The 12086-nt window shown below is 33.0% G+C and overlaps 1 protein-coding gene across 1 annotated transcript in view; it reads right to left on the bottom strand.

Annotated features, from left to right (window-relative positions):
- PKN2 (protein kinase N2) overlaps positions 1–12086 on the bottom strand; it is a 129517-nt gene that overhangs the window by 78265 nt on the left and 39166 nt on the right. Inside the window, exon 2 of the mRNA XM_059375312.1 lies at positions 7009–7309. Coding sequence (XP_059231295.1) covers positions 7009–7309 — 301 coding nt within the window. The remainder of the gene's footprint in view (positions 1–7008; positions 7310–12086) is intronic.

Here is a 12086-nt window from a genome sequence, read left to right as displayed (position 1 = left end):
CTTACTGTCATTCTCTAATATAGAATATGAAAAAGTATATTTAATATGTAAAACTAAATTTAAAAAGTATCAAAAGAATGGCCAGGAGAAGAGACTATCAAAAAGTACCAAGATTAACAAAACAAGACTATTAAAAATTACCAAAACTAGAAGTAGTAAAAAATATGTAACAGAAATTAGAAATATATGGGCTCAAGAGCAAACTAGACACAGGTGAAAGAGTATTAGAGAAATGGAGATAGACCTGAAGAAATTACCATGCATCTAACTGGAGTTCCCAAAATGAAAGAGTGGAGTGAACGTAGGAGGTGCAATACTCAAAAAAACAAAAAACAAAAACCAGGAGCTAAGAATTTCCCATAACTGACGAAATATGCAAATCTCAGATTCAGGAAAGTGGAACAGAGGGGAAAAAAAATGATAAACATGTGGGTAATTAAAAACCAACAATGATTAAATAAAATAATAATCAGATCTAATTTGTAGAAATGAAGATAAAATGATAGAACTAGAATATGGACAAGAATGGTACATAAATTAAGTGGAGTTAAGCAGGTTGGAGTTCTAGTATTCTCAGTTTGTTGTATGGTATTGGGAAGATGGAAAACCATTCAGCCTAGTTGATAAACAGAAACCATACTAGGTATTTTGAACAAAGGGAATAAAGGGAATTTAACACAGAGAACTGATTACATCATATCTATCCAGGTATTATTCAAAGGATGAGGGAAAAAATAGTAAGAAAATGAAAGAGCTTAGTCAGGTGTACTGCTTTGGAAGTCATCAGAAAATACAATGCGGTTAAATTATCCCTATGGCTGAGATTCTCCAGAGCCAGAATAATTAGTAAAAACTCAATCTGTTTTGCCAACAATATGTAGAGCAACAGATATGCTATTTTCGGTGCTTTCAGTATTTTTTCTAAAACCACAACTGAGCAATTGTCTTCCAAGATGAATGAGAGTTTTAGAACACAAGAGCAATCCATATGCTTAAAAGGTTCCTGATTACTTAAGGTCCACAGCCTTAAACTGGTTCCTTCCTTCTTTAGGAGGTGACCTTGTAGCTGACCTTGAGTCTTCCCTCACCCAAGAAAATTTCAGACTTTACTTTATCTCTAAAAAGAGGTTTCATGGTCACAATCAGAAGAGATTACATGCTCATAATTGACCTTTCATCAAGCTATTAAAACACCTTATTCACGAAACACCCTAGAAAGGGCATATATAGTCCATCCTCCAGGTTATACAAATGAGAAAAACAAGTCCTAGAGGGGACATAAGTGGTATATAATCACACAACTCCTGGATTAATCTCAAGTCATATAGTCTTTGATCTTTGTTTCATACCCAGCTGACTCTCAGTGCTCAATATTCATGAAATGGTACGTGTACAGCCAGGATGTCTGCTTATGGAACAAGGACTATTTATTTACTTTATTAAAAAAAAATTAAGAGGAAATATAGTGGAAGTAAACCTAGCCACATTTAAATTAATCAGAGTAATACACTGAAGCACTAGCTTACCATTTATCTACCTCTTTCACAAACTTCCATCTAAAGTCTTAGCTACTGTTTACTTACCAACATTCTGGTTTTCACCTGATACTTGTAAATTATTTTAAGAATAAACTGCTCCCAGGATGCCTGGGTGGCTCAGTTAGCTAAGCATCTGCCTTCAGCTCAGGTCATGATCCCAGGGTCCTGGGACTGAGTCCCACATCAGGCTCCTTGCTCATCAGGGAGCCTGCTTCTCCCACCGCCTGCTCTACCTGCCACTTTCCTGCTCATACTCTCCCTCTTTCTGACAAATAAATAATAAATAAAATCTTGAAAAAAAACAAAAACAAAAACAAATTGCTACAATTACATTAACTGTTTATATTTCCCCAGAATTGAGCTTTTGTGTTTAAACAGATATGCTTACCTTATAGAGCCATCTGAACCTGCTCAGACTATAATGAATGCTCACTTATTATTAATGGGTGCTTAATCAATTAATTTGTGTACTCAGGATGACCTTTGGCATAGGTCATCAACTAACGTAATGTTGAGATCTTCTGTAACTAGTACAACCTCAGGATTAGCTTTCTTAATATTTTACAAAAATAGCAGAGGTAAGATTGTGGGCTGTAATATTATTTAAGGTTAAATAAGCAACTTAGGCATTAAAAATTTCAGAGCTGCTTCTATCTATTACATCTTAATGTTTGAAACTGACATGTATCTCCTGGTAGAGAAGACTTCTTTATTCTGTACTTAGGGCATGCACAGTTCTTTCATAAATTCTCCTATAGATGGTGTTACTTTATTTTTCTTCTTTCCTACCTCTGATTACAATAATGTGTCTCATCAACCACTATAAATATGTTAGACTGGTTAAAAAATATATTAACAATACCAAGTGCTGGAGAGGATGTAGAACAACTAGAATTTTAATACAGTCCTGATAAGAATGATAAACGATACAGCCACGCTTAAAAACATTTTGGGAGCTTTTAAAAAAAATTTTATTTCAAGTTTTTATTTAAATTCTAGTTAGCTACCATATATGGTAAAATTGGTTTCAGGAGTAGAATTCATCACTCACATTTAATATGTAGTGTTCAGCATAATCCTTAATATCACCCATTTAGTCCATCCCCGGCCCACCTCCCACCATCAACTCCATTCTCTGTAGTTAAGAGTCTCTTATGGTTTGCTTCCCTCTCTTTTTTCTTCCTTTATGTTCACCTGTTTTGTTTCTTATAATGTTAAACATACTCTAACATGACTTAGCAATCACACTGCTAAGTATTTACTAAAGTGAACTAAAAACATGGTCACACAAAAACCTGTTAATGGGTAGTTACGGCAGCTTTACTGATAGTTGACAAAAACTGGAAAACCACTTTAAAGTTCTTGGTTAGAGGATAAACAAGTTGTGGTACATCTATATAATAGACTTACTACTCAGCAATAAAAAAGAGTGAACTATTGATAAATGCAAAAATGTGGATGAATTTCAAAATGCAATTCTCTCAAAGAAATTAGTCTCAAAGATTACATACCTTACGATTTCATTTATATGACGTTCTTGAAAAGCAAACAACTGTGACAGAAAATAGACCAGCAATTGCCAGGGGATAGGGAATGGGGAGAGAGTGCAACTATAAACATCCCTGTTCCCTTTTCTGATTGTGGTGGTTAGATAAACCTGGTGTGTATTAAAATTTATGAAATGGTTCACCAAAAAAGAATCAATTTTACTGTGTATTACCTGTTTAAAAAAAAGTATATCAAATAATTTAAGTGTTAGGAATCTATGAATCATGTAATCTCACGATTGTAAAGATGAGGAAACTTGCTAATTAATAATCACAATTACTCAATGGCAACCCTCTCATTAAGAATTCAAAACTTAATACAAAGTATGTTTACCTCAAAATCAGAAATTCAGTCCCAAAAGAAAAATACATAGAATTACAAAACAAACCAGGCCACAGATTTCACACTTGTATTTTAATATAGATATAAAATTCAACTACAATTTCTATGCCATATTTAGGTGGATAGACCAAGAATAAAAAAAAAATTCAAATATTACTTCTATTCAAGAAAGACCTCATAACTGCACCTTAGTCATTAGGAAAGAAAACTCCTTTAATACAGTTATTATCTCCAGAATTTAGCAGAATTTCTAAGGTTACCTCTAAAAAATTCCAATATTGTTAGTTGTATACTAAATCAGTATTTCCCTTCTGGATATTCTAGATATTAAAGAAAATGTTCACTACTTCAACGGGTAAAAATCAGTCTAAGTTTGGTGGAAATGAGAAAATGGAAATAGGAAGAGATATAAGAAAAGGAAATAAGATGATAACAGAGGGACTTAAACTATACAAATTACTAGCTATACTTAATAAAATATGAGACATACCCTTAACCTCTTCTTTAGAGATGATACACAAAAGTTTAATATTCAGGATCCTAGTTCTTTCCCAGTATTTTCTTTTGGAGTCTCAGGTGTCAACTAAGAGAGATTACCACTCCACTTTACAGAGATCCAATAATCTTTTTCATAAGGTGCATTCAGCCTCATCTAACCATATCTTAATAATTTCCATGTGGGATGATAATAATTCCAATAAGACTACCTTAAAGTACATAGAAAGTAAACAAGGCACAGGCATGAAGTAAACATCAAAAATATTAATTTCTTGCTACTCTGAAGAATAAATGAATACTCATATATTCCACCAATAACAGTCCCAAATGATCAGATCTTGTATTATAACATGCAACATTTCAGAGTTTTATTAAGTCTTGAAATGTATCTGATAAAAATCCTTATTTTACAAATAAGAAACTAAAGATTAATAGAGTTAATCATTGCAAAGGTGAATTAAGAGTAGGCTTCCTACCTATTTACATAGTAATTATTCATACAATGCAGCCTTAAATTTTGTCCCTCTTTCCTTGAGTCATTCTGCTTGCAGACCTCCAAGATGAGAGGAGTTAGCTAAACACTTCTGTTATTAATACACATATTTTAGAGAACTGAAAGCAAAGAACTATGTCCTTGAATCTTCTTGTCAGACCTAATCTAAAATGATTTTGTTTACCTTAATACAGAATATAAAACAGATACAATTTTATGGCAATCTAATCTAAAATTAACGTTCAACTATCTTTAATCTTGTGTTGTTGTTGCTTTTACTGCTGCTAAATAAGTAATGAGGAAAAAAGAAAAAACAAAACAAAAAACAAACTTATTACCAGGAGGTATGACTATGCCATTTGCAAAGAGACGTTTAAAAAAAAAAAAAAAACAAAAAAAAAGAGATATACAACCAAACAGCTATATGTTCCAGGCTCTATGATAAGCCTTGAGAATAAAAACATGTCCTTTCCTCAAGGAGCATGAGGTTTAGTAAGTGACTTAAACATGTATGGAAGTAAATTACGATACAACATGATACAACGATGAATGCACAGAGTAGAACAAAGAAAGATAATCAGAGACAGGAAAGATTTCACAAGGATATTCAAACTGGTTTTTGAGAAAGAAAAAGAATTTGCTAGTAGGATCCCAGGTCATTTCTTTAAATGAAACTTAGGAAAGAGAAATCTATAAAAGGTAGACCAGTGGTTGCCTAAAGAAAGCTATGGATGAGGACTGGAGATTGAGAATTAAGGTAAACAGGGGGACCACTGAAGTGATGAAAAGGTTCAGGATCCACTTGTTTTAATGACAGTTACCTGGGTATATCCATTTGTTAAAACTCATCAAATCATATACTTAAATCTGCATTTTATCATATGTAACTTCAGTAAAGTTGATTTTTTAAAAGGGTCTGAGGAAACCAAATGGGCTACTCTTTGTGGGGCAGAAACTCTCAATATTCCAATTACAAGGTAGTTATCAGTATTCTGTGAGGAAAGAAATGTTTTCCCTGAATAAACAAGAGTTTAAAGCTCCAGTGCCATTTCTTATTTTAGACCTCTCCTAAAGAAGTAATGGGCAAAAAATGCAGAGCTCGGCAGAGTTCCAGTAGAACAGGCTATTTCTACATTAACATGATATTGCTAAGAAAAGCATTCTCATAATATTAATTTCCATTTATATTTAATTATTGAATGTATGGGTAAGAGAATACTAGAGTTGAAGAGTTCTTAGCTAACTTTGTTATTCTGGGAAAATTCACATCTTTGGGATTATTTTAGTTCTAAAATAAGATGACTGGTTACTCTATGATAGCTGTCATTTTTAAGATTCAATTCTTCTTACTAAAATGAAATCTCTACATAGAGAGTCTCCAGATGAAATCACTAAGGTAGGCCACAGATGTTGAAATTGATGCATTAAAATTAAGTTTTATTAAGTACACTAAAGATCTGAAGGTATCTTATTCAATATTTTAGATTGGTAATTTGAGATTCTTAGTCACATTTATGTATTTTCTTAGTCAAATGTAATTTTGCTTATATCTGTTATTTCTTATTAGCTAATCTCACAGATACTTCTAAAATTTCTATGGTGTTGGATACGTTACTGTACATATACCACTCCTTTTCTCTGTGATGTTGGATACGTTACTGTACATATACCATTCCTTTTCTTTATGAATGAAGACACTGAAGGTTACAGAGATTACAAACCTTACTCAAAATATCATCTTTGCAAAGACAAAACTATTAGACAAATGTGTCTTATGTGATTTTTTAAGTAAAAAGTTTGAAAAGTATGCTTATATAAATGGATAAATATTGATACAAACGTGGAAATTTTTCTTCTGGAAGGATATACAACAAAAAAGTTAGTAATGCTACCTTTAAGGAGAGAGCCTAGGGAAGAGAGGTAGTTCTTCTATTTTTACTTTCTGTGCCATGGAAAAATTTCCAACATGAACATTTGTTAATTCCATTGTTTACAAATCTTAGGTCAGACTTATGGGTTATATTTTTCTTTTCTTTTCTATATTTAAGAAAAAAAGTAATGTTTGGTTTTAAAAAATTTTTTTCTTCTTTCTTTTCAAACTATATGCCTGGTGGCTTGGTTGTTAATTCAGTTGCTTAGAGCACACAGAACAAAGGTCATAGGTTTGATTAATTATGTTGGCAAAGAATAAAAATATCCCTCAGTCACAGAATACATTTTTAACTTTAAAAAGTCATCTGGCAAACTCGTGTTGCTGATCACAAGGATGAATCAGGTAAGAGCATGTGGTTGACTCAATACAAAACATTAATCTTGGAAAATAACTCTAAGTGATGTCTTACTGAAAGAGGGTAACAGAGTAGACAGCAATGTTACTCATCTCCAAGTAAACATTTCAATTTTCATAACCATCAACTAACTGCATTTCCCAATAAATAGAAACAAGACCTTAACAACTGGTCTTTCAGAAAAACCAAAAACAGTTATGTCATAAAGCTAACTAATTTCAAAGATAATATTCTTATTAATACACTATATAAAAATAATTCTTAATACATTATATAAATACCAAATAAAATACATATATACCTGTAACATCTTCTGGATCTGAAACAACAATATGTGCATTTAGTTCCTGTAGCTTGTGATGAAGTTCTTCTAGTTTTTTATTTGACTTTTTCAAAATGTTGTCCACGTAAGCCAAGCTTTTTTTATCTGTTGTGACTTTCCTCAGATTTTCAGCTCCTTCTTTGATTTTCAGTTCTTTCCTTATTTCTCTCTTGATTCGATCCTTGATATCATCCAATTTCTGCTGCACCACAGTATCTGAAAAGTCTAATTTTTGAACAGCACTCACATTCTCAGAAAATGGAAGACTTCGGGAATCTCCCTACAGAAAAAAAAAAACATACAAATGTGGTAGTTTAGGAAAATTAGGTGCTCAGTAACGTGCAGTGTAAGTGCAAATGTATTTAGTGATTCTTTATTAAGAACATTAAATTATTTCCTTAATAAGCAACAGACTAGTTACCTTTTTTATTACCACACCAAATCCTAAGTCCAAAACCTCTCTGCCTACTCACTAAATAGCATTATTTGACAAATTTATATTAAAGTAAACACATCTACACACAAAAGCATCTTAGTGTTCTATAAAGACAGTGAATTTCTGATATCCAATGAAGCCAAGTTAGATTCTAACACCTAGGGACGCCTCGGTGGCTCAGCTGGTTAAGCGGCTGCCTTTGGCTCAGGTCATGATCCCAGCGTCCTGGGATCGAGTCCCACATTGGGCTCCTTGCTCAGCAGGAAGCCTGCTTCTCCCTCTGCCTCTGCCTACCTCTGTCTGCCTGTGCTCACTCTCGCTCCTCTCTCTCTCTGACAAATAAATAAATAAAATCTTAAAAAAAAAAAATCTAACACCTACACTCCAAATCATGAGCAAGTTATTTAACCTTTCAAATATTCAGTTTAATCATCTGCAAAATCAACATAATAGTGCCACCTTTCAGAGGTATTGTGATAATCCAAAATATTTTATGTGAATCTCCAAGTACAATTTTTGGACCACTATACAGTCATTCAATAAGTGAAAATCATTAAAGCCCATAGGTAATATACAATTCTATTTGATCTTCTATTAAAAAAATCCTCTTAAAAAAGTAATATTGGCAAAAATAAAATAAAGTTATATCCCCATGACCACTTTTTGGTTAATGAATTAAACGTATCAGGATTTGGAAAGACTATATTCACAATTTCATGGCTAACTGTCCCAACTGAAAACTTCGTTGACTCACTACAAAAACATCATTACTAAAAAATAATGTCTCAATTATGTCCTACTGATAGAAGCTAAGATAATACACAGTGCCAGTTATTCATCTTAAAATAAAAATCAGATTGGTAAGCACATTAAATCTACATTTAAAACAAACCAAAGTTATGTCCTAGCTATGTGTTTATCATTTGTTATTTTAAACTCCATTACTATAATACTACTGGTTCTAAAATTTTTAATTTCTGAAACACAAAAATTAAAAGATAATGTTTACCTCTGGGAAGAGGAATGGAGTTTGTGAAGGTTCTAGAAAAGAGACATTTCACTGTGCACCCTTATATACCTTTTGAACCACAGATCCAATTAGTTAAAAATCATCCTTAATTCCTTCAGAAATTCATCATAACCATATAAATAAGTTCTGCTTAAATTCTTGGGTACAGGAGCGCCTGGGTGGCTCAGTGGGTTAAGCCTCTGCCTTCAGCTCAGGTCATGATCTCAGGGCCCTGGGATTGAGCCCCACAATGGGCTCTCCACTCAGCGGGGAGCCTGTTTCCCCCTCTCTCTCTGCCTGCCTCTCTGCCTGCTTGTGATCTCTCTGTCAAATAAATAAATAAAATCTTTAAAAGAAAATTCTTGGGTGCAAATTTTTTTTTCTAATATTTTACTTATTTATTTGAGAGAGAGACAGCAAGAGAGAGCATGAGCGATGAGAAGGTCAGAGGAGAAGCAGACTCCCCGTGGAGATGGGAGCCCAATGTGGGACTCTATGTGGGACTCAATCCTGGGACTCCAGGATCATGACCTGAGCTGAAGGCGTCACTTAACCAACTGAGCCACCCAGGTGCCCACAAATACTTTTTATATCTAATTCTTAACCTCTAAACCTTGCAGAATAGTTAGTTAATAGATGGGAAGATGGGGGACCTCGCCTTGGCTTTGGATCAATCTACCCTATGCCGAAGGGCATACTATACAGAAAAATGAAGCAGTTCATAAATCTATTCTTAATGTTTCGAGGGCCAAGAACCCCTTTGGAACTCTGACAAACAAAAACAAAAACAAAAACAAAAGAAAAACAACAACAACAAAAACAGTAGAACAAAGAAAATTTCATGTGTGATATACAGTTTTTAGGTTTCATAGGTCAGAGATTAAGAATCCCTGGGAAAAGTGATCTATACCTAATTGGCCTTAAATTTCTGATCCTTGGGGCGCCTGGATGGCTCAGTGGTTTAAGCCTCTGCCTTCGGCTCAGGTCATGATCTCAGGATCCTGGGATGGAGCCCCACATCGGGCTCTCTGCTCAGCAGGGGAGCCTGCTGCCCCCCTCTCTCTCTGCCTACTTGCAATCTCTGTCAAATAAATAAATAAAATCTTTAAAAAAAATTTCTGATTCTTATTTATGTGGATATATAATGATCCCTCCACCTGGACTAAAACAGTATCTAGATTTTCACTACTTATAGTAGACTATAAATCCTATCACCCATTTATTCAGTTTCCAAAGTTTATGAGTCTACCTTTGGCAGGTCACCAAAAATAACAGCACATGACTACTGTCAAAAAATAAAATGCCAAATATCTGCTGTCTGGCTTCAGGTAAAGTGGATTGAGGCAAACAAGCTTAGATGAAAAAGTTTAAGCTAACTGCATTCCTCTAGATATTTTTATTTTTACCTTAGAGGCTTAGAAAATATGAACTGCTTTCATAAATCTGTGCTTTAATATTATGTACTAAGCTAGAGGTTCCCTAAATTTCTTGGTTCCTGGTGAGCTTGGTGTATCATTAATTTTTTCCATATGCCCTACAGGCCAAGAGAAATACCTAAGAATTCTGTATTAAATAGTAAGTTTCTAATTATAATTATAAATTATAATTTAAATTATAATAAATCTATTTATTATATAATATATTTAATTATATAATTATCAATAATTAATGACATATAAAAATTATATAACTTAGTATAAATTATTAAAATATAATTAAATTATAATTATAAATTATAGCAACTCAGTCACTGCTTGAAATAATACAAATAAGAAATAAAATGCTATATTTTAAAAATTCTTTTAATAACTACAATTACTTTTAAAATGTTAGGTACTTTCACCATTTCTAAAACTTTGAAATCAGATTGGACACTCCCATCTTTTCTGTTCCTCCATACAAAAGGAATGTAGAATAATCTAATATTGAAACTTAACTGACTCTAGTTAGTTCACAAGATACCCAACAAATAGTGTCACTGTATTTCCCTGGAAATTTTCAAATACAGTGAAACATCCTGAGAGTTTGCTGAGGCACCCCAGAGAGCCTTGTACAGTTTGAGAATTGTGGTACTAAAATATAAAGGCTGTTACAAAAAAAACTGTTATATGAAAATGGCATCAGTATTTGATGTGAATTCTTGGGAGGTCTTTGGCCTATTTCAACTCTCATTTCCTTTCAATTTGCTACCTAAATCCCAAACCTACCAAACTACAGAATTTACTGCTGGAGACAATGTCTCTAAGCTCAGCTACTAATGGATGTGTGTGCACCTTTGGGATATACTACCTTTCCTTCTATTCTTCAACTATTTCTTCCTAGTCCCCCCTCTGCTAACTTTTACTTCGTTTCAAAGTTGATCTTCCTAGAAAAGAACATGCCTGTCTATGCCCTCTTAGAATTTAGATTAAATGCCTTTCTTCGCTCCCCAAAGACTATTAGCAATTTGAGAACAAGTCTTAGGCCTACCTGGCAGAGTTGTTCTGTTTCGCTTTCCTAATGATTAGTCCATTATTTTATTTTATAAAAGAAACCTTATAATTTTCATATCTTTCATCACTGAAATCATATGCTAGCTACTCCATTCTAGTCAAATTAATCTAACATTTTGCTGTTTTCATTATTTTACCTTGTCTTTCTTTCTTATGCCCTAATTATCTCATTTTCTAAATTCAGCATCACAAAATCTTGTTTAAAAAATATTTCAAGTCTTTCATGGTTAATTCTATTTTAAAGTTAATATCATCCATATGTTTAGTCATTCAATCAAATGGATCAAATTCAAATAAAAGGAAATCACCAGTAAAATTAATACTCTCAGGATTTATAGTAGAACTAAGATGATTTTTAGTAAAGTAGGCTTTAAGTGGCTAAATAAAAGAAGGAATAGACATCTCAATGAGTAAGAAACAAAAAGTAACCCCAAATTAGATGGATTTCAAAGGGACCATAATAAATTAAAAACTCAGTGGTTAGGTTAAACAGTAGATTAGACCAAGATAATGAATTAGTATACTGGCAAGTAGAAAACTGAGGAAATTATTCTGAATTTATCACACAGGCATATGAGAAATTAAAAGGCATGGAAGATAAAATGAGAAGATCCAAGATCCATCTAGGAAGAGCTCCAGAATAAGAGAATAAAGAAAATGAGGAAGAAGTACTGCATGAAGATAAATGAGAATTTTCCAGAACTGAAGAATGGTATAAATCCTTGGGTCAGAAAGCCACATCAAATTGTAATGAAATAAATGAAAATAACAACAGAAATAAACAGAAAAGGTATTTTATCAATAAATGAATGACCAAGCAACAGAAGACTTTTCTTTAGTGACAACAGAGACCCAAAACTATCAAGCTTCTATAAGATTTTGAGCTTTTATCTTAAGGTCTTCAGATATTGCTAAGGCTTTCTCAAAAAAAAAAAAAAAAAAAAAAATTTTTTTTTTTTAAATCTGCCTCAAAATATTAACATTCTGGGGAAAATTACAGATGAACTAACCTGGAGTCCATGTTATACTTACATCATTCTCCTGTTCACTATTTATCTGTTAATATAAATTAAACTGTGCTATGGCAGAAGAGAATGCATCACTGTTACCTCTGAAACTG

This window comes from Mustela nigripes, chromosome 14 (assembly GCF_022355385.1).
Source record: "Mustela nigripes isolate SB6536 chromosome 14, MUSNIG.SB6536, whole genome shotgun sequence".
Lineage (NCBI taxonomy): Eukaryota > Metazoa > Chordata > Mammalia > Carnivora > Mustelidae > Mustela > Mustela nigripes.
The sequence above is the reverse complement of the archived record's forward strand: the minus strand, read 5'-3'. Positions and strand labels throughout refer to the sequence as shown.